Source organism: Salvelinus sp. IW2-2015, linkage group LG17 (genome assembly GCF_002910315.2).
Source record: "Salvelinus sp. IW2-2015 linkage group LG17, ASM291031v2, whole genome shotgun sequence".
In the NCBI taxonomy this organism is placed as follows: Eukaryota; Metazoa; Chordata; class Actinopteri; order Salmoniformes; family Salmonidae; genus Salvelinus; species Salvelinus sp. IW2-2015.
In genome coordinates, this window is record NC_036857.1 from 3,482,622 (window position 1) to 3,506,250 (window position 23,629).

Consider the following 23,629-nt stretch of genomic DNA (forward strand, 5'->3'; position numbering starts at 1 on the left):
AAAAATTTGGTTTGGACCCAACCAAATCTGAACCAATCATAAGATGTCTATGATTCACACGTTTGGACATCAAAGTACAGCACAGTTGAGATGAGTTCAGAACAGTACAGTAAAGTATAGTAAAGTATAGTTCAGAACAGTAAAGTATGGTAAAGTATAGTTCAGAACAGTAAAGTATAGTTCAGAACAGTAAAGTAAAGTATAGTTCAGAACAGTACAGTAGAGTTCAGAACAGTACAGTAAAGTATAATAAAGTATAGTTTCAGAAACAGTACAGTAGAGTTCAGAACAGTACAGTATAGTTCAGAACAGTACAGTAGAGTTCAGAACAGTACAGTAAAGTATAGTAAAGTATAGTTCAGAACAGTACAGTAAAGTATAGTAAAGTATAGTTCAGAACAGTACACAGTAAAGTATAGTAAAGATAGTTCAGAACAGTATAGTTCAGAACAGTACAGTATAGTTCAGAACAGTACAGTATAGTTCAGAACAGTACAGTAAAGTATAGTAAAGTATAGTTCAGAACAGTACAGTAAAGTATAGTAAAGTATAGTTCAGAACAGTAGAGTTCAGAACAGTACAGTAAAGTATAGTTCAGTACAGTACACTACAGTCCATTACAGGGTACTCAACTCCAGTGTATTGTACTCTACTGTACTGTCCTGCACTATACTAAACTTTTTATTTTTACTTACCTACTGTACTGCTACTGTACTGACTGTACTGCTACTGAGTGCACTTCAAACCTGTGAAACATAGACGTCTATGATGGTTCAGATTTGGTCAGGTCCGGACTGGACCAATCCTGAATGTCTATGTTTGGTCCAGATGAAGGCCGGTCTGGACATCTGAGACGTCTGAAGACATGAAGACTCTGAAGACATCTGAAGACGTCTGAAGACATGTTGAAGACGTCTGTAGACATCTGAAGACGTCTGAAGACATGTGAAGACGTCTTGTAGACATCTGAAGACGTCTGTAGACATCTAGACGTCTGAAGACATCTGAAGACATCTGTAGACGTCTGAAGACATCTGTAGACGTCTGAAAGACATCTGAAGACATCTGAAGAGACATCTGTAGACATCTGAAGACATCTGTAGACATCTGAAGACATCTGAAGAACATCTGCAGACATCTGTAGACATCTGAAGACATCTGAAGACATCTGTAGACATCTGCTAGACATCTACAGACGTCTGAAGACGTTTAAATGAAAGCCCTTCTGGTGTCAGTGGGTGCTCAGTGGATAAGGATGCTGGTTACAGTAAATGGAAAGAGAGGGGGCTCATGGGTAGATGTCAGTAAGAGCCGGGGGAGTGACATTAACAGGAGAGATAGAAAGGCAAAAGAGAGAGAGAGAGAGATATATAGAGAAGAGAGATAGAGGGAGAGAGATAGAAGAGAGAGATGGAGGAGAGAGGGAGAGAGAGTATTTTATCAATTTGGAAATTATTTGACCAATTTCGTTAAATAAAAATTCATAAACCAAATAGATATCAGTAAAAACACAATATAACTAATGGTTACTTCTCTGAACTTTCATTATCCTCCCTRKTCATGAGAAATGTGAAAATATCTTAAAGATTTGCAGGATTTTGGTAACAGAATTTTCAGGCTAAGGGCAATGTCTCAAACTTACAGAAGGCAAATASTAAATATAAGTGTTTATTAGTTGTCAGGGGTCTTTACTCCAACATTGTTGTGTTTTGATGTATTTTTTAAAACCTTTTAAGACTTTTRCTGGTAGATGTTTTCAAAGACCCCTTTTCCATCTGTCCAGAAATGAAAGCACTTTCTAATTTCTAATATTTAAGATAGAACATATTGAAAATGTATCTATGCCTTCATTTCTTAAAAATATAGACTCTTAGCTTTCATTTGACACCTAATTTGACATGTTCCTATGAACTTCCCATGTTGGTGGTCATGGATCATTTTACATGCCCCTTTTTGCCTCATTGTCTCTTTACATCCAATAAATCTACAAGGGGATTSAAGTTGTATTTTCTAATAATTCAGTTATCAAAATATTGTAATTCACTCATCACATCAAGTGGCTTACCCCTGTCTATTAAAATGTGTTTCTGAAATCAAAATGTTTTGCATTTAATTTCATGATCTGGCCTTCCTTGAAGTGTATAACTCTCCTCAGTCCAAAGCCTTCAACCCCTCAACCCCATACCTCAATGCATTGTCAGATCTGTCACTCCTTTCGGAGGGTCCCCTCCGGCGCACCATCTGCTCTCTCCTCTCACATCTCCTCTCACCTGACGGGTCGTCGCCTCTCGCAGGGACAGTTTACTTGTCGGCAGCTGACCAATGACAGGCCTCCCTATTCAAATGTTCAGAGGAGTATGAGAAAACCATTACGTGATGGCTTCCTTGAACACCCATAGTTTGACATAATTGCTTGTGGTGAGATACCTGGTAGCCTAAAATATAAGTAGTCTTCTGATAGCCTAAAATGTARTTATCCCTCTCTCTCACCATGTATGTGTCTGTGTGTGTGTGTTATCGGATAATAAGAAAAGCTATGTGGTATTATCATTAAAAGATGCAGATTTTATGGATGACATCAGCTAAATAAATGTTAAGAGACGATGCCCTGGGAAGATCTAAATTACATACTCCTCACGTCCTCTCTCCTCGTCTCCTTCTCAAAACCCATTGGAGGAGAAGGTCAGAGGGGCGGGCCTCTTGCTTGGAGAGAGGACTCGAGGAGAGAGGACTCGAGGAGTATGCAATTGAGATTTTCCCTCTGACTCATAGGACTCTGACTAAGAACAGACATTACAAAAATAAAACAATGGACACACTTTATTGACCAAAACAATAGTCAGTAAACCACATAGACCCTGCTGCTATCGCACTGGTGTCTATAGGAGAGCCACCCCCTTACGCGTTCTTAATTTATCCACCATCTTTGACCGTACAATAGATGGCGACAAAAGGTTGAGAACAGGGACACKAAAAATAAAACGTCTAATAACGAGAAACAGTAACATCTCGCGATACTACCGGGTTTGTTTGAAACATGGCTTCCTCAATGAAGAAGGCTGCCCACGATATTGAAACGCGAAAACGGACTGATGATGTTGTCTTGTCGGGCGGTATCGACTTCAACGCCCTGTTGTTGTCGCAGCCCGTGCTCGATGGACTGGCGGCTTCTGGATTCAAGAAACCGTCTCCAATCCAGCTCAAAGCCATTCCGTTGGGGCGATGCGGACTCGGTATGATCTGGTCGTCAGCGTCTACAGTAGTTAACGTTACGTCTTAGCTAGCTAGCCAGTAGCCAGCAATTTTATGTCATAACCACCTAACTTCCTTTATTCTAGTCTTTTTCTAGTCTGTTTTTCTAATCTGTTTAGACTCTCATTTGAATTTATGCTGCGTTGATAACCAAGTGGGATGGTGGAAATTACCAGTTGGGAAGTCGTAAATARCAGTTGGATGCATTCACATGCTTTGAACTCGTTGAGACACGCCGATTTGCCAACAAGCTGCGTCAACCATAAATTAAAAGTACAGTTATCATGCTTGTAAACAAATTATAGTGTTCACCCAAAAATATTAACAGATAGCTTTTTATAAATAATGTTTTGTTACATTTAATAACCAAAGATGGTGGATAKATGAAGATGGTTCACTCAGGCCTTTTATCATTGTCTCCCATAGACACCAATGCAATAGCAGCTGGGTCTGGTCTACTTAGTTCATTGCCTTAAATTGCAGAGGTGGGACCAAGTCATTGTTTTACAAGTAAGTCTCAAGTCTTAGCACTCAAGTCCCAATTCAAGACAGGCAAGTCCGAGTCAAGTCTCAAGTCCTAAACTTTGKGTTTCGAGTCCTAAACAAGTCATAATGTGCTCTTCACCAAATGTAATACCATTTCATAATTTTAACAAGTGTAATAGTTAATATATTACATTTACGCAAATCATGAATGCTTTTAAGAATATCTATATATTTATTACTTTCCAAATAAACATTATATTTCCATGGAAATACATGGGTAGCCATGAGAAAGACCCCCCCCCCACCATAGTGATCGACTATCGAGGATGGCTATGGGGTGCAATTGGACAATGTAGGCTTGTACACAATCGCCCAACCTTAACACACACACACACTGTGTGGTTACAGTAGGCTAACGTATGTCAATGGTTTTAGGAACAGCAGTAACATCAGGCAGGATTTGGGCTAACAACTGCCTAGCCAGTTGTAGCTCAATCTTGGGTGCAATGATCATGTTCCCGCACTGACTGACTGTGTAGAGGCTCATTGATTTAACGTTATATTAGCCTACATGATACACTAGTAAAGTAATAAAATATATAGCTGTRGGCTATATTAGCCACGACTTACCGTTCTTTGTGCAGCATCAAATGTCGAACAAAGTTGGAAATTGTTTGCGCCTCTGTCTGTAATTCTCTTCCCGCATGTTTTGCAAGTTGCAATCTGTTTTTTGTTGATACAGCGTCGTCTTTATATCCGAAAATAATCATTTTGTGTAMCATCTTTCCAAGGGCTCCATCTGAATTCACCCGCCGARGTTCCTCTGCACTGRCAKGCGRAACTTTTTCTCAAACTGTAATCCGTTAAATGAAGAGTTGATGCACTGCACACTTTTTTTAATAGCATCATTTTTTATATTTGGGCTTGGGGAGGGTATCAAGTCAGGTCGAGTCATACGGCTCAAGTCCAAGTCAAGTCACGAGTTATTGGTGTCAAAGTCGAGTTGCAAGTCATCACGTTTGTGACTCGAGTCCACACCTCTGTTAAATTGAACCAGAAAAAAACAGCAAGTGTGGTGTCTCACTTCCTCTTCAAAGGCTGCCTACGATATTGAAACGCGAAAACGGACTGATGATGTTGTCTTGTCGGGCGGTATTGATTTAGCCCTAAAGGCTATTAGGTGATGTCAGGCTCACGTGCATGGCTCTCAGGTGTTGTCACCTGATGCATGCGTGCAAGTGTTTACATCGTTTACAGAATATTTACAGATAGCTATTTAGGACAGGAAGCTGGCAACCTACATGCCTCATGTCTGTGTGCTGTATTTCAGATCTGATAGTGCAGGCCAAGTCTGGCACAGGGAAGACCTGTGTGTTCTCTGCCATCGCCCTGGACTCTCTGGTAATGGAGAACACTACGACACAGGTGACTCAACTCACTCAATTTATCATAACAGAGACATGCATTCATTTCACATGTCAAGGTTGAATGTCATCTATAACATCTTTTTGCTTGACTCTATATTTGGACAGATTACAGGCAAATCTTTGACATAGGATGGACATTGTGTATTGACCAAGATTTCCCTTCCTGTGACAGGTGCTGGTGCTAGCCCCAACCCGTGAGATAGCAGTGCAGATCCACTCTGTGGTGATGGCTATAGGCAGTGCCATGGAGGGCCTGCAGTGTCATGTCTTCATTGGGGGGACACCCGTCAGCCAGGACAAGATCAGTCTCAAGAAGTGCCACATCGCTGTGGGATCACCAGGTCAGTGACTGTAGGCAAACCTATACAGTTCCTTTGTCTTATAGGTAAATAACCATGGCAACAGTATCATGTGTATCAAACAGTGGCATAAGTCTAATTGTATATCAATGTGTTCTTCCCTGGCCAGGACGTATCAAGCAGCTGATTGAGCTGGGTCTTTTGGTTACCGCCAGCATCCGTCTGTTTGTGCTGGACGAGGCTGACAAACTACTGGAGGAAGGCAGCTTCCAGGACCAGATCAAGTGAGACACACACTGGTCTTCGATCAGTGACTGACGTCTGTCTGTTGTCTGTCTGTCTCCATAGAGATCCTATTAAATTACTAGAGCGGCTAAACCCTTAAAGTGCCAAAATGGACTGAAAATGGCAGCGATTGTGGTCAGGGAGACATCAAAACCAGTCTAATTGGAATTAATGACATAGGTGATGCATTTCCTGCTTTTACTCATGCAGGATAAAAAGTAAGGCATGTAATATCAGAAATTATGTAATAGAATTGTCAACCTAAAATATTGTCATCCGTCTTTCCCATATTCATTTAGCAGTGGCTTTTTTATATATATAATATAATTTTCTGGATGCTAAAATGTTTTCAGTGTAAACTTAAATGACTAAAGACAGATATAAAGTATGTAGAAAAGTTAATGGAGCTATATATATATATATATTCTTTTAAACAAATTGTTAGCTTTAAAACAGCAACATTTAGTGTCTGTGGCCAAAAGGCGGGCCTTTAAAATGTTTGTTTGGAGACTGCGCTATTGGCCACCCACCCTTACCAAAATGGCTGACGTTTTATACAATCATAAGAAGGTTAATGTCCATTATAATATTCTTATTCCTAATTCTATCTCTAGTTGGATATTCTCCTCTCTACCGGTCAACAAACAGATGTTGGCCCTGTCTGCCACCTACCCAGAATCCCTTGCCCAGCACCTGGCCCACTACATGAGAGAGCCCACCTTCGTCAGACTTAACCCCTCCGACCCCGGACTCATAGGTCAGTATCACAGCTCAACCAGTAACATCCAGGTACAGCAGGCATCACGTCCCAGACAGACACAGAGATATTCCATGATTTTGGGTCATGATTAGAAAGAAGATTGTGCTGTGTGTTTTATTTCACTGAGATGTGTATTCTGCCCCCCTCAGGTTTGAAGCAGTACTACAGGTTGGTGCGCTCCCATGCCATGCCCCATAAGGTGTTTGAGGAGAAGGTTCTGCTCCTGCTGGAGCTGTTCAGTAAAGTTCCCTTCAATCAAGCTCTGGTGTTCTCCAACCTGCACACCAGGTAGGACCCTCAGCTGTAGGGTTACTGTAACATCAACTAGCTATCTGAATAACTGTCTACACAGTCATTTGTTTTGCAGTGTCGTCTCCCTATTAGTAGTTTGTTTAATTTTTTATTTTTGTTCAATAATTTCTTATGGTTTTCATCCCTGCAGGGCTCAGCATTTAGCAGACATCCTGTCCTCGAAGGGCCTTCCTGCTGTCTGTATCTCAGGTGAGAGTGGGCCAGAGCCAGCAAGGAGCACTATACTGGAGTACATTACTCTTACTAGGTTCTACTGTTACTACTACTAGTCTACTGCCATAATTAAACTGAATCAGATGTGGTGTAATATGCTGTGATGTGGTGTACAACGCTGTAATGTGGTTTAATGTGTGTGTAGGTAGTCTGAGTCAGGACCAGCGAATGGAGGCCATGTCTAAACTGAAGCAGTACCAGTGTAGAGTACTCATCTCTACTGACCTGGTGAGTGTTTCAGCTACATGACCTCATACATGACCTCATACCTACCTCATCTCCACAATAACCTCACAAAGGGCTCTCCTATCCTCACAAATGTCCTTAAGAACAGAACATTTCTGTACCACTCGCTAAAAGCAGCCTCCCCCCTTTCCATCTTCTCTCCCAGACCTCCAGGGGTATAGATGCTGAGAAGGTGAATCTGGTGATCAACCTGGATGTTCCTCAGGACTGGGAGACCTACATGCACCGTATAGGACGAGCCGGACGCTTTGGTGAGTTCTSCCTGTCAACACAGCCATTTTACCGCCATCACAGGGCTAGGACATCAGTCTGGTCCTAATGTCTGTATTACGCTGCTAGTAGAGACTAGCTGTAGCACTCGGTCTATAGATTGGTCCCAAGGTCAACAGGTTGGCTAATCACTCAGCCGTGTGTGTGTGGAGGTGATAGACAGAACCCTCTAGGCGACTACAAACTCTCTGGGTCGTCATGACAACCTCAGGCTGGCAGGAGTGGCGTCCTTCTGTTGTCAGAACTCTACTTTGTTTTACCCCTCTTTTATATACACACACACACGCACACACACACACGCACACACCTGCTAGCTGTTGTGAATGGGTCCTCATAAGGAGTGTTTTCTCTCTTTTCCCAGGTACACATGGGCTAGCGGTGACCTACTGTTGCCATGGCGAGGAGGAGAACAAGATGATGGCCATCGCTCAGAAGTGCAACCTGATTCTTTGCGCTCTACCAGGTAAGATCTGAATGTCCTTATGACCTTTGCTTTCAGTCATAGATCAGATTGTGGATTTTTTCCCTCATCTTTTTACAAATGGAGCATGTGTGTGGTGTTGCTGTGTTGTTGTGATTCCTAACCCCATCATCACTCCCCCAGACCCCATAGAGCCAGGGCTGATGCAGGAGCCCTGTGACTGGGATATCACTGTGGAGGCCCTGACACCAGGGACTAATTCCCAGGTGTTCCCCAAGACGGAGAGAAGGAGACGGGCTAAGACCGAAGCCCCAGCTCCCAAACCCATCAGGGACGAGGATCAGGACCCCAGCCCTGTCCACCCAGAGAGCACTGAACCCAGCCGACCATGTAAGAGCCAGCACACAGCCAGGCCTGGGGCTAAGGCTGGGCCGAAGCCCAAAAATGCATCCCCTGCCCTGGATGTCCTCCTACCCCCTCCCAAGGCTTCAGTAGTCCCTGGGGCCTCCCTAGCTCTCTCTCGTAAAGAGCAACAGGATGCCCTGCCAAAGATCCCTCCGCTCAGCGCCTTCAAGAGTCAAAGGTCAGGGATCATGACCTTCCAGGAGGCAGAGCTGGACTTCCAGAGCTTCATCAGGGAGGGGCTGGGAAGGACGGTGGAGGTCATCCGACAGTTCAGAGGTCACGGAGACGACGGCGAGGGATTTAACGGTCAGCACGGCTACGAGGAGTCTCACACACTCCAGAATGACGATGTGCCACTCACACGCACACACATGACACGGAACGGAGAGCGTCCACCAACACCCACACAGCTGCCTCTAAAGACGAACTCTGACCCGTCACCTTTGGAGTCGACTTCTGATGGGTCCAGCTCTGACTCGGACATGGAGGAAGACCGGCAAGCTGACGAGTCAACGCAGAGCTCCACAGATCAGACCAGAGGAGCTGAACACAAACCAATCATTCCGATTCAAGCTCAATCTGCACAGCAATTCACAGACATGGATGGGGCCAGGAAACCAAAGTTTGCGCCACCTAGAAGCCAACCCAACTCACCGTCTGTACCCCATCCTAGCCACCACATATCCCCCAGACCAGAGGGGAGAGCTGTGAGTACAAACCCCGGGGAGGGTGAACCTTTGTTGTGGAAGGCAAAGGGCAGAGAGGCTACAACACAGCAGTGGAGTAGGGAGACGGCTAAGAAAGTCAAAGGGGAGAAGAGAGATATTTTAGAGGAGAGGAAGGTGCCTGAGAATCGAGGGAGTGAGAGCAAGAGGGACAGAGTGAGTGAGGTAGTGGAGGAGGATGGTGAGGATTATGAGGGCTACTGGAGGGCCTACTACAGAGCTTGGGAGGATTACTACGCCTCCATGCCCCCCTCTCACCACCAAGGTTACCATGGCTACCACAGTATGGCGTCCAGCTGGATGGCTGCCTACCGTATGAACTCTGTGTACATGGAGGAACTGTTAAAACACTAACACAGGGCTTCACACGTAGACCAGAGAAACTGAGTTTAGCTCATGTCTTTGTTTTTCTTTCCACTCAATGTCTGCTGTTATCAGTGAAACAAACACAAAGTTAAAGATGGTTAAAACTTTAAAGATCTCTTTGTAGGAGCAGCAAACGGTGAACAAACATGAATCATTTCTTCAGTTATTTTAAGGAAATCACTGATTTCCACAACAATGTTATTTTGCTGTACATGTTTTGGTCTTTAATTTTGAATGTAAAATAGTGGACTTACGCTAATATTATTGCATGGTAAATGAATGACTTTACTACATGCATTATTATTATGCCTACTTCGTACATGTGTACGTACTTTTGTAATAAAGATACCTTTGTTCAATATGCCTCCTTTCAGACCTTATTTGATGCCCCTTGTCATTCCCTATAATAATATAGTATATATTTTTTGCTCCATCTTATTCCAGAAACACAGAGAAGAACATGGGCTGCGTTTACACAGGCAGACCAATTCTGATTATAAGAAAAAAAAGATTTAGTCCAATCAGCTCTGAAAAAGATCTGGCATGAAAAGATCTGATGTGATTGGTCAAAAGACCAATCACATCATACCATGATGGTATTCTTGGAAAATGCTCAGTCGTCAGCCTCAGAACAACACAGGCTAGAACAGCAAGGTCACACTGACCAAACCTGAATACTCCAATCAGCCAGCAAAGCCCTGCTCATCAAATCAGGCTTGGAACAGTCTCTCCCTCAATATGCCACTCAATCACAGAACACACTTTAAATGTTGACCAATTCACTCCATTGACATGCGGTGTGTCATAGGCTAGCTAGGTCAAGGATGCTGCTATCAAAACTATTCCGTTTGCTCTGTGCTGCCTGGTGAGAGGAGAAAAGTCTAGGCGCATGGCTATGTCTGCAGGTTTGGGAAACATTTTACGTTTTGTTTTAACTGCAAAGATTTGAGTAAACTAAATGATGAACTGTTGACCATCAATGGAAGGAGTTGAAATATCACCTGGGTTGTTGATGGCTTATTTCAGGTCACATCCAAGCAGATAGGTAAAAGGATGAAACAAATCTAATTTCTATGTTAACGCTCGCGGTGCATAGACTTCCATCGTTGGGCATGGACGTGTGCTTCTTTAAATGAAGACYAAAGAACAGCTTGACGTTTGTATGTTGGCTACAAGTGACGCATTTATGCCTGTGTGATAACAGAGATGGAGAGAAAAGGCGAAACAAATTTTACAGTATAGGACATTTCAGCTGTACTGTACAGTGATGGACAGCGCTTTGAGCGGAACCACACTAGGGCTGTGAGGCACGAGTGACACGGTGTTCCTCGTGTTCAACTATCTGGTGTTGAGCCTGACTTTTCTCCTGGGACTGCCGGGGAACCTGTTGGTGTGCTGGGTGATGTACATGACTAGGACTGTGCAGACTACCAACAACGCGCTCCTGGTAAACCTGGCCGCCAACGACCTATTGAAATGCTCTCTGGACACCCCGCTATTGCTTTCTGTGCTACTGGAGGGAAGGCGAGAGCAGCAGTTCACCTATATATTTTGGTTCCAGTGTGGGGCAGCAGCCTAACTTTAATAGTTATTCACTACGTGCGGATATTTAAAGTAGGCAATACGGTAACAAAGTGTCAGACCGCGGGATTCAGCCGAGGCCCTCTGTGTCGAGGCACATCTGGAGTTGGCAGAACTCTGTTGTTTCAGCATCGCGGATAGCACCGGGGCACACGTTCAAATCCTTACCAGCGGCTGGAGCGTCGCGGATTCTGCAACTCCCACGGTGCACAGTGATCACAGTGTCTGAGGAGTCCAGCACCCCTTCAGCGGAGAAAGCTCAGGAGAGAGTGAGGGCCGTGTGTCTCCTCACCCCCACCGCTAGGGAGAGGGGACAGAAGAGGACAGAGCGGAAACTGGCCAAGCGCTTTGGGTACATCATCATCATCACCTTCACTCTCTTCTGGATGCCCATGGTTGTGATTCTGCTAATACATGTCATCGTGACGAGGGGCAGAGACTCAGTGAGTAGGCTATATCATGAAATTATCAGAAAATGAGTCTTTACAGCTTTCATATTCATTTACAACTTTTATAGTGTTTAATTTTGTAGGCTACTCTTTCATCCCCTCTTCTCTCCTGTCCGCTTTCCCGCTGCCCCTCCCTCTCCCCTGTTTTCCTCTCTCCTCTCCCCTCCTCTCTGCCCCTGCACCCCGTCCCTCTCCCCCTTTCTCCAGCAGAGCTGGGTCTTGAAGGAGCTGGAGACCTCAGCCATGGTCCTGACCTGTGTCCCTGCAGCTGTGGACCCCCTCATCTACACCATGGTCACCAGACAGTTCCGCTCTGAGTTCAGCAAGCTGCTCTCCTCACTCCTCTGCAGGGGCTGAGGAATCAATCCAGGCCCAGGACTGGGAGGACTGAGAACTGGGACCCCTGAACAGAAGTCAAGGCAGGTCTGCAGAGGATTCAATTGTAGTGCCCTGTCAGCACAATATAATTTCATACAATTGAGAATTCTATCATCATGTGTAAATAAACTAATAACATCTCACTTTTGGGGTCTTTACCTGAGTTTATTCAGGTAAATATTAAAACATGCTAGCCAGGCTGGTAGCCTTTTTATCACATGTATAGATGTATGAATTGAATAGACAATAGCTAATAGGATTGTACAGTATGTGCCGTAACGATGTCTTTATGAGGGGTATGACTGTTCAGCGTCTGTTCTTACCCTCATCAGCATGTGTGAAATTGCAATTAGTGAAGGAAGAAAAGCTACTTACAACTATAATACAGACACACACACACACACACACACACACACACACACACACACACACTACATCCCACCACCCCCAATGTCAGTTAGTGGATGACATAAAAGACAGAGTCAGAGGTGGTTTCGGCAGATATAGATGTTTTTATCAGGCGTTTTCACAGTCGGGACACAAGACAAGGTCATAAATAATAACCAACGACTGACAGGATACGCACAGCATTAGTGTCAACAACGACAGGAGTCAGGGGAAAGCAAAGAGTGACGGAGAGACTGAGCCGAAGAAAAGACAAATTGGCTAAGGGAAAGGAAAACAAAAAAGAAGAGAGAGGACTGACACAATAACAGACCTTAGTGTTAATCATTAGGGAAAAGATAACAATGATTTGACACTTTTTAGGGGATTATTGTCTGTTTGATCACTGCCCCCCCTACAGTGTCATGGTAGGCTAGACTGCAAAGTCAGCCTTTTTATTTGATTTAAGTCATGGTATGCAGGACTTGTGATAACACTTTTCTATTTCAACCCAATAACGGTGAACCTACTTTTACAGACCGCTGTTCTGTCAATCTAATTCAAATAGTGTTACAACCAGGCCTGGAAACTGAGTAAAATGTAATTCACTTCAGAAAAGTGCCTGCCTGCCTGTGCTTGTTTCTCTATGTTTGCTCTGTGACAGAGAACGTCTGACTGTGTATTACGCGTACACTAATAGTCCTAGTCGGAGTTCCCCTCGACCAGGCCCACAAATTGGGGAAAACAAACATTATTTCCTATTGACCCCCATTGTAAAATTGGCAACCTCGTTGTTGAATTTTTGATATACAGAAATAACAAAACATGCTGAAAAGCTGCTGTATTGTTCAATGTACATGTAGCCAGGTCYAAAATCCCAACCTACGGTTTGCAATGCTCCCACATAAGGAAATAGAGCCTGCGAGAAGAGCCCTGTGGCTTCAGGCTATTCGGTGTGGGAAGGTTGGGGACGCGGTGTTCAAGTAGGCTACACGTATCTATGTGTATGGAAAACATTTAATCACAGGTAAGACATTTAACTCGTTTAGTACCATTCGTTTGTAACTCCACTAACTGCTTMTAGCTGTATAGTCTGTTTGTTTGTGTTGTTGGTCTTGGCTAGTTTAATGTTCCGGTCGGTAGATAGCTAGCACTCACTCACTCAAGTGGCTGCTAGCATCGTCATGAAAAAGAYCATGAGGGAAGCCCTACAATATGATGTTTTTCTAAGTAGTGAGAACGCCAGGGAGCAGGCAATGTTGAAAAGTAATCTTTAGACATGTTGTACTTCTCGTAAATGTAGTTTTGTAATTGACTGAAACAAGCAAACAACAAGAAAATTGCGTCTGAAAAAGGTCAAGTTTTTTGTTGTGAGCCAATGGAGTAACTTACAGTGCATTCGGAAAGTATTCAGACCCCTTGACTTTTTCCACATTTTGTTACATTACAGTCTTATTCTAAAATGTATTAAATAGTTCCCCCCCCCCCCCCCCCCCATTAAATCTACACACCTACCCATAATGACAACCCGAAACACAACACTACCCATAATGACAAACCAAAAACACGTTTTTAGATTTTTTTTTGCAAATTTATAAAATATCAAACTTTAATACCACATTTACATAGGTATTCAGACCCTTTACTCAGTACTTTGTTGAAGCACCTTTGGCAGAGATTACAGCCTCGAGTCTTCTTTGGTATGACGCTACAAGCTTAGCACACCTGTATTTGAGGAGTTTCTCCCATTATTTTCTACAGATCCTCTCAAGCTCTGTCAGGTTGGATGGGGAGCGTTGCTGCACAGCTATTTTCAGGTCTCTCCAGAGATGTTCGATTGAGTTCAAGTCTGGGTTCTGGCTGGGCCACTCAAGGACATTCAGAGAGTTGTCCCGAAGCCACTCCTGCGTTGTCTTTGCTGTGTGCTTACGTTGCTAACCTGTTGGAAGGTGAATCTTTGCCCCAGTCTGAGGTCCTCAACCTGCTCCAGAGCACTTTCATCAAGGATCTCTCTGTACTTTGCTCCATTTATCTTTCCCTCGATCCTGACTAGTCTCCCAGTCCCTGCTGCTGAAAAACATCCCCACAGCATGATGCTGCCACCACCATGCTTCATTGTAGGAATGGTGCCAGGTGTCCTCCAGACGTGACGCTTGGCATTCAGGCCAAAGATTTAAATATTGGTTTCATCAGACCATAGAATCTTGTTTCTCATGGTCTGAGAGTCCTTTAGGTGCTTTTGGCAAACTCCAAGCAGGCTGAAGTGCCTTTTACTGAGGAGTGGCTTCCGTCTGGCCACTCTACCATAAGGGCCTGATTGGTTGAGTGCTGCAGAGATGGTTGTCCTTCTGGAAGGTTTTCCCATCTCCACAGAGAACTATTTACTCTGTCAGAGTGACCATTGGGTTCTTGTTCACCTCCCTGACCAAGGCCCTTCTCCCCCGATAGCTCAGTTTTGCCGGGTGGCCAGCTCTAGGAAGAGTCTTGGTGGTTCCAAACTTATTATATTTATGAATTATGGCCTCTGTGTTCTTGGGGATCTTCAATGCTGCAGACATTTTTTGGTACCCTACCCCAGATCTGTGCCTCGACACAATCCTGTCTCGAAGCTCTACAGACAATTCCTTCCACCTCATGGCTTGGGTTTTTGCTCTGACATGCACTGTCAACTGTGGGACCTTATATAGACAGATGTGTGCCTTTCCAAATCATGTCCAATCAATTGAATTTACCACAAGTGGACTCTAATCAAGGTGTAGAGACTTCTCAAGGATGATCAATGGAAAACGGATGCACATAAGCTCAATTTCAAGATTCATAGCAAAGGGTCTGAATACTTATGCCAATAAGGTATTTCTGTTTTTTATTTTGAATACATTTGTAAAAACTTTGAAAATCTGGTTTCGCTTTGTCGTTATGGTGTATTGGGATGTCGTTATGGGGTATTGTGATGTCATTATGGGGTATTGTGTGTAGATTGATGAGGACATTTTTTTATTTCATCAATTTCAGAATAAGGCTGTAACAACATTTAAAAAAAAGTCAAGGGTTCTGAATACTTTCCGAATGCACTGTAGGTAACCACAGGTTGTTTTCCCTACAGGAGGGCAAGATCGCAACGTTCTATCCCATAACGACTGGGTCTATACTAGATCCTGGGAGCTATGGTCACGGAATACATCATCAAGTTCTAAAGTAACAATACCTGTGCTTACAAATGCAGGTCGTCCACTAAATAGACAATACCATTAACTTCCTGATCCAACATAGTTGAACCCTTTTGGTTTGGTTGGTTCACAGGTCCTGTGTCATGTCGTAGATAGATGCCATGGATCTACTCTGCATTGCCCCTTTGTGTGCCTGTATCTCTGGAAGGGTTGGGGTCTGAATTCAGTCTGAATATACTGAAATTAACTGAGCCCAACTCTAGTCTCTGGTAAAGAGACATTTCAGACCCTATAACCCAGAAGATAAATGGCTAGTGTTAGATGTTAAGGTTGGTTTAGGTCCATGGGTGGMTGTCATCCTGTCCTCTATGTCTCTGTGGTCACCATGACAACAGATGTCCCAGGTTCAAGTTCTCCAGGAAAAAAATAAAACATTTAAGACCTAGAATGTCCCAGGGGAAAAACATGGAAGGCCACAGAAAAAGTACAAACACCAAGTTTCTATCCACATAGAAGATTACAGACACCCAACAACTTTGAAAAATGCCAGCTGAGTTTGGGGAGAAAACATTGACGACTAAAAACAACTACCAAAAGCATATTGTTCTTCACACAGAACGGAGGGAAGAATACAACAGGACGACAACGAGAGAGAAAGAGATACACAGGACGACAACGAGAGAGAAAGAGAGTGAGAGAGGACAGCTTCACTGGCTCTGCCAAACAATGGGAAAATATTACAAAATATTCTATTAACAATATTCACAATATAACCCAGGCTCTGGACAGATCTCTGTCAGAAATTCTCAGCAAACACCTTGTGCTTTTAGTTAGACGTGGTTTAAGTTTAAATACAACCTTTTTGGTCTTGGTGTTGGATAATGAAGCAAGTTTACATAAAAGGTCTGTTGAATGTCTACAACTAGAGCCCAGAGGAAAGCAAAGGGAGGGAAACCGACCTACAAAAAAAGAGAAATAAAATCAAGAATTTACTCAAACGAAACAGGCACATATTGTGTAAAAGGCTTCCAGCTGAGAATTTTAGACAGAAATATGTACAGCAGCTTTCCATGAGTGGCAGCTAGTCACACGTATACAGAGCCACGGACACTTACAGAAAGAGCTAAACTACAGACAGCTCCTGAAACTCACACACACTCATACAGGCATACACACCTACACGTTCACAAATATAAGAAACCCACTAGTATCTCTGACACAGACACCTACCATAGTTTGATCTGTTAAGAATTTTCACTGTGAAATTAAATTATACCTGGGGAGAAGAAAAAGAAGAAAAAAAAAGATTTGGGATGGTGAGTGACATGTATCTATGACGACGAATAAGTGGATCAAACTGAATCAAACCATAAATAACTAAACAAACCAGAGGAAAACGTTAATGATTTCAATATGTCTGCGTTCTTTTCTTTGATATGGTCACTGTTTCCTGCTGTAACGATGTAAAGACCAGACAGGTCAAATGTCAAACTCAGGTTCCAAACCATAAAAAGGTCGCCCTTGCTATCCGGGATCATTGGGACATCCATACCCCCATTGAAGTTGAAATTTAAAATGGATAAGGTTAGGGTGAGGTAAGGGTTATTGTTAAGGTTAGGGTTAAGTAAGTGTTATTGTTAAGGTTAGGTAAAGGTTATTGTTAAGGTAAGGGTTAAGGTTAGGTAAGGGTTAAGGTATAGTGTAGGGATGTCCCAATGATCCCGGATAGCACTAACCATAAAAAGGTGCTGCGTGCACAGTGACATATGACGTTACTGCTCTACATCTCTCCAGCSACCCATCAAGTGCTTCTCTTTCTCTTTCATACACTCATTCATACACTCAAACCTTTTTTATTTTCTCCAACACACATTCTCTCTCACACACACGTATACCCCTCAAACACACAAAAAACGCCCACTCAAACATACAGAAGCGCCCAGACACCTACAGTAGACTGTATCTAAAATCCATCCTCCATTTCTACAGGAAGTCCATGTCATTACAGTAGATCTCCACTAGAGGGCAGTCCTTCTCCATGTCTTCAGTCTGGGACTCGGCCTTCAGAGCATTCGCCTGCTCGTCTGTCGTATCCTTCGCACTGTCCTTCTGTCTATCTGCATAAGTCTGTCTATCCATCCTATCTGTCTGTCTGTCCGCGCGTCCTGCTGCGCTTCTACACTCACAGCGCAGACACCTTCACAACGTTCTGAAGGGCGGGGCCTGAGGGTGGAGGGTGGGCGTCGCTCTCAGGAGTGGTCGCTGGGGGCGTCGGAATGCTGATGATCGCAGTGGTGATCGTGCCGCTCTGGCAGTTGAGGCGCGCGGGTTCGTCCACACGCATGTTCAGACTGGAGCGACTGGATAGAGAGAGAGAGAGGAGGGGATGAGAAACATAATTTTAATGAGACCAAATGTTTATTTGTTTTGTTATTTTTTGTTGAGTGGAGGTTACAGGTACATTATCCATTTATAAAACCTGTTCCTGTAGGCTGCAGGCTGCCACTGTAGGCTGCCACTCAAACGAAGAAATACACAGTTTAATAATAAATAATACATTCAGTATAAACAGGAATAGAAAAAAATAAAATAAGTGGGCCTCCACCCCCAACCTCCCATCCCATTCCCCCAACCTCCCATTCCATTCCCACAACCTCCCATCCCATTCCCCCAACCTCCCATCCCATTCCCACAACCTCCCATCCCATTCCCACAACCTCCCATCCCATTCCCACAACTCCCATTCCCACACCTCCTCCCAACCCTCTCCATTCCATTCCCAACCTCCATTCCATTCCCCAACCTCCCATTCCATTCCCCCAACCTCCCATTGCCATTCCCACCTCCCATCCCATTCCCCCAACCTCCCATCCCATTCCCCAACCTCCCATCCCATTCCCCAACCTCCCATTCCATTCCCACAACCTCCCATCCCATCCCCAATCCTCCCATCCATTCCCAAACCTCCCATTCCCATTCCCCCAACCTCCCATTCCATTCCCACAACCTCCCATTCCATTCCCCCACCTCCATTCCATTCCCCCAACCTCCCATTCCATTCCCCCAACCTCCCTCCATTCCCAACTCCCATTCCCATTCCCCCAACCTCCCATTCCATTCCCCAACCTCCCATTCCATTCCCACAACCTCCCATTCCATTCCACACCTCCCATTCATTCCCACAACTCCATTCATTCCACAACCTCCCATTCCATTCCCCAACCTCCCAATTTCCATTCCCACAACCTCCCATTCCATTCCCACAACCTCCCATTCCATTCCCCCAACCCCACCCAGTCAACATGTCTCCATCCAGTGGGAACGCAATCACCAACAACCTGACAATTGAGGAGTGGAAAAATGTCGCCTGATCTGACGAATCCCAGTTTCTGTGTACGTCATGCTGATGGCAGAGTCAGGATTTTATTTTCACCTTTATTTAACCAGGTAGGCCAGTTGAGAACAAGTTCTCATTCACAACTGCGACCTGGCCAAGATAAAGCAAAGCAGTGCGACAAAAACAGCAGAGTTACACATGGAATAAACAAACGTACAGTCAATAACACAATAGAAAAATCTGTATACAGTTGTGCAAATGAAGTAAGGAGGTAAGGCAATAAATAGGCCAATAGTGGCCAAGTAATTACAATTTAGCAATTTACACTGGAGTGATATATGTGCAGATGAGGATGTGCAAGTAGATTTGGCCGAAGAAGCATGAGTCCATGGCCTTTTCCTGCCTGGTGTCAAAGGTACAGGCTGGTGGTGGTGGGGTAATGGTGGGTAATGGTGTGGGGAATGTTTTCCTGACACGTTAGGTCCCTTGATACCAACTGAGCAACATTTCCATGCCCTGAAGAATTCAGGCTGTTCAGGAGGCAAAGGGGGGTCRGACACGGTACTAGGTGGGTGTATCTAATAATGCACTTTGAAATGAATTTAGTAACTTTTCCCCAGAAGCATTAAACTGCAGGGCACTCCAACATCATATGGAGGAATGTGCCTACCTGATTTAGGGGACACTGTAAACAGTTGCGAGTTGGAGCCAATCTCATCGTAAAACATTTCCATGATGTGAAATAAAGTCTGTCAAAGAACTTAACATTTATAAATTGATGGTTCATATTACGGGATGCCAAGGTCATATTTTTCCTCATTCTGTTCCAGTGAAAGGATTGTTGAGATTCAATTAGATCTGTGGATCATACTTTTTTAATGGCAAGCTCAGAATATGAGCTTTCCAATTTTATTTTTATTTTTATTAAGATCAGTCATTTCGGGAACCCAGATCATTTATTTATAAATCCCATAGGGATACACGATATATATTGTGAGCATATCGGAATCGGACAATATTAGCTAAAAATTCCAACATTGGCATCGGCCCGATGTCTAGTTTAACGCCGATGTGTAAAACCGATGCCAAAGCTGACGTGCATACGTATATGACGTAAGTAGATGATGTGTTGACGCCACGAAATATACAGCGCTACACAGAATAAAAGCAGAAAAATACTAAGCGCACACTTCCAACAACTAAACAAGTTCAAGTCCAGCAGTCATTTGAAAGAGTAAGACAATTTCAGCGAGACAACTCAAASCCGAAATCCATTAACGCCAAGATAATGGAATTCATTATGCTGCTTGCTTTGGGCGTCACGACTGACATTTGGACCAGCGATGTCAGCCCCATGAGCATGCTGAGTCTGACAGCACAGTGGGTCGACGAGGATTTCGTACAGAGGAAAGCCGTATTGCATGCTCAAGAATGTGCTGGTTCTCATACCGCTGCTGCCATTTCAATGGCATTTGAGAACATGTRTGAAACATGGAAACATGAACACACTCCTGGTGCCATTCGAACAACTGACTATGAACTGACTAAGAAATAAGCTAATCAACTGCGTCTGCAGGAGACGTGATACCCTCTGTCATGGCATTGAAACACCTGCTCAACAAAACTGCCAAACAGACCGCGGGGTTAAAACTTACAAAAGTACTCGGGGCTGTAAACAAGCGATTTGGTGGTATTCTCTCTGAGCCTCTTTACTGTGTCGCCACCATGCTCGATGCTAGGTACAAGGACTGCTACTTCGATGCAGACAAGAAACAGGGTGTACATGAAATGTTACATACACAGTTAGACAAGBTGGAAACGGACACAGTGACAGTGCGCACCAAGGAAGAGAGGCCACGGACAAACAGAGCTGAAACTTCACTGCTTGACATGTATGATGAAATCCTGGTTGAGAATGAAACATCTGAACAAATGAACAACGAAACAGCACAGCAAGTAAGTGAAAGAAATAGCTTTTGATTATGTTTTACTGGTAATGGGGACATACGTAAATGTCAACAAAATAACCTTTTGGTCAGTGTGGTGTGTGTGTGTGTAACCTTTTATTTAACTAGGCAAGTCAGTTAAGAACACATTTTTATTTACAATGACGGCCTACCCCGGCTAAACCCGGACGACGCTGGGCCAATTGTGCCTCGCCCTGTGGAACTCCCAATCACGGCCGGATGTGATACAGCCTGGATTCGAACCAGGGACTATAGTGATGCCTCTTGCTCTGATATACAGTGCCTTAGACCGCTGCGTCCATTTGTGTGTGTGTTAACTATTTAACTGTACTAGAATGCTTAAAAGGCAGCTAAAATATAAAATATCGGTAGTTTTTTTTTGGCAAGGAAAATATCAGATATCGGTATTGGTCAAAAATGTCATATCTGTKCTCGTGCTCCTAGACCTTAGCGATGCTTTTGATACCATCGATCACACAATCTTTTGGAGAGATTTGGTCTACAAATTGGTCTATACGGACAATTCCTGGCCTGGTTTAGATCTTATCTGTCGGAAAGATATCAGTTTGTCTCTGTGGATGGTTTGTCCTCTGACAAATCAACTGTAAATGTCAGTGTTCCTCAAGGTTCCGTTTTAGGACCACTAATGTTTTCACTATGTATTTTACCTCTTGGTGATGTCATTCGGAAACATAATGTTAACTTGACAATACACAGCTGTACATTTCGATGAAACATGGTGAAGCCCCAAAATTGCCCTCCCTGGAAGCTTATATTTCAGACATAAGGAAGTGGATGGCGGCAAATGTTTTACTTTTAAAGTCAGACAAAACAGAGATGCTAGTTCTAGGCCCCAAGAAACAAAGAGATCTTCTGTTGAATCTGACAATTAATCTTGATGGTTGTACAGTCGTCTCAAATAAAACTGTGAAGGACCTTGGTGTTACTCTGGACCCTGATTTCTCTTTTGACGAACATATCAAGACTGTTTCAAGTACAGCCTTTTTTCCATCTACGTAACATTGCAAAATCAGAAATTTTCTCTCCAAAAATGATGCAGAAAAATGTATCCATACTTTTGTCCCTTCTAGATTAGACTACTGCAATGCTCTACTTTCCGGCTACCCGGATAAAGCACTAAATAAACTTCAGTTGGCGCTAAACACGGCTGCTAGAACCAAAAAATGTGATCATATTACTCCAGTGCTAGCCTTTCTACACTGGCTTCATGTTAAGGCTAGGGCTGATTTCAAGATTTTACTGCTAACCTACAAAGCATTACATGGGCTTGACAACTTTCCGATTTGGTCCTGCCGTACATACCTTCACGTACGCTACGGTCACAAGACACAGGCCTCCTTATTGTCCATAGAATTTCTAAGCAAACAGCTGGAGGCAGGGCTTTCTCCTATAGAGCTCAATTTTTATGGAAAGGTCTGCCTATCCATGTGAGAGARGCAGACTTGGTCTCAATCTTTAAGTCATCATTTAAGACTKATTTRTTCAATAGGTCCTATGATTGAGTGTAGTCTGGCCCAGGGGTTTGAAGGTGAACYGAAAGGCACTGGAGCGACGAACTGCCCTTGCTGTCTCTGCATGGTCGGTTCCCCTCTCTCCACTGGGATTCTCTGCCTCTAAACCTATTATGGGGGCTGACTCACAGGCTTACTGGTGCTCTTCCATGCCATCCCTAGGAGGGGTGCGTCACTTGAGTGGGTTGAGTCACTGACGTGATCTTCCTGTCCGGGTTGGGTTTGTGCCGTGGGGGACATGTTCGTGAGCTATACTCGGCCTTGTCTCAGGGTAGTAAATTGGTGGTTGAAGATATCTGTCTAGTGGTGTGGGGGCTGTGCTTTGGCAAAGTGGGTGGGTTTATATCCTGCCTGGTTGGCCCTGTCCGGGGGTATCATCGGACGGGGCCACAGTGTCTCCCGACCCCTCCTGTCTCAGCGTCCAGTAATTATGCTGCAATAGTTTGTGTCGGGGGGCTAGGGTCAGTCTGTTATATCTGGAGTATTTCTACGGTCTTATCCGGTGTACTGTGTGAATTTAAGTATGCTCCCTCTAATTCTCTCTTTCTCTCTCTCTTCTTTCGGAGAACCTGAGCCCTAGAACCATGCCTCAGGACTACCTGGCCTGATGACTCCTTGCTGTCCCCAGTCCACCTGGTCGTGCTGCTGCCTGCGGCTATGGAACCCTGACCTGTTCACCGGACGTGCTACCTTGTCTCGGACCTGCTGTTTTCGACTCTCTCTCTGTCTATCTACTGCACCTCCTGCCTCTACCTGTGAATGATCGGCTATGAAAAGCCAACTGACATTTACTCCTGAGGTGCTGACCTGTTGCACCCTCTACAACCACTGTAATTYTTATTATTTAACCCTGAAGGTCATCTATGAACGTTTGAACATCTTGGCCATGTACTGTTATAATCGCCACCCGGGCACAGCCAGAAGAGGACTGGCCACCCCTCAGAGCCTGGTTCCTCTCTAGGTTTCTTCCTAGGTTCCTGCCTTTCTAGGGAGTTTTTCCTAGCCACCATGCTTCTACATCTGCATTGCTTGCTGTTTGGGGTTTTAGGCTGTGTTTCTGTACAGCACTTTGTGACATCGGCTGATGTAAAAAGGGATTTATAAATACATTTGATTGATTGATTGACCACCTCTTCCAGGGCAATAGGAGACACCATATTTCTCTCAATACTCAGCCAGGGGATGGAAGAATCATGTCTAAGCCAATTTAGGATTGGATGAAATGCTAGTGCCTGGAAATACAATATAAAGTTTGGTATGGATAGTCCTCCTACATCTTTCCCCCTTTGAAAGTTAGTTCATTTTATCCGGGCTCGCCTACCTTACCATATAAATTTTTAAACCGCCCTATGGATTTCATCCCAACA

The 23,629-nt window shown here is 44.0% G+C and overlaps 2 protein-coding genes across 3 annotated transcripts in view; one reads left to right on the plus strand and one right to left on the minus strand.

Annotated features, from left to right (window-relative positions):
- The first annotated feature begins 3,013 nt into the window (after positions 1-3,013).
- Positions 3,014-9,713, plus strand: ddx20 (DEAD (Asp-Glu-Ala-Asp) box polypeptide 20). Its single transcript, XM_024006122.3, has 11 exons — positions 3,014-3,233; positions 5,069-5,163; positions 5,338-5,506; positions 5,634-5,748; positions 6,364-6,506; positions 6,659-6,797; positions 6,952-7,010; positions 7,180-7,262; positions 7,426-7,531; positions 7,912-8,013; positions 8,155-9,713. The coding sequence occupies exons 1-11, from the start codon at positions 3,038-3,040 to the stop codon at positions 9,453-9,455; spliced, it is 2,508 nt and encodes an 835-aa protein (XP_023861890.1). The 5' UTR covers positions 3,014-3,037; the 3' UTR covers positions 9,456-9,713.
- Positions 9,714-16,327: 6,614 nt separating this feature from the next.
- LOC111976276 (A-type voltage-gated potassium channel KCND3) overlaps positions 16,328-23,629 on the minus strand; it is a 44,584-nt gene continuing 37,282 nt past the window's right edge. For both annotated transcript variants that reach the window (XM_024005063.2, XM_070447807.1), the window contains one exon: positions 16,328-17,786. In XM_024005063.2, coding sequence (XP_023860831.1) covers positions 17,609-17,786 — 178 coding nt within the window. In that variant the 3' untranslated portion in view covers positions 16,328-17,608. The remainder of the gene's footprint in view (positions 17,787-23,629) is intronic.

Excerpts from the sequence above, each read along its gene's own strand:
- ddx20 (XM_024006122.3), top strand. The coding sequence starts at position 3,038 with ATGGCTTCCTCAATGAAGAAGGCTGCCCACGATATTGAAACGCGAAAA. Across the intron at positions 6,798-6,951 it reads TTCTCCAACCTGCACACCAG|GGCTCAGCATTTAGCAGACA; the intron begins GTAGGACCCTCA and ends TCATCCCTGCAG. Across the intron at positions 7,011-7,179 it reads TCCTGCTGTCTGTATCTCAG|GTAGTCTGAGTCAGGACCAG; the intron begins GTGAGAGTGGGC and ends ATGTGTGTGTAG.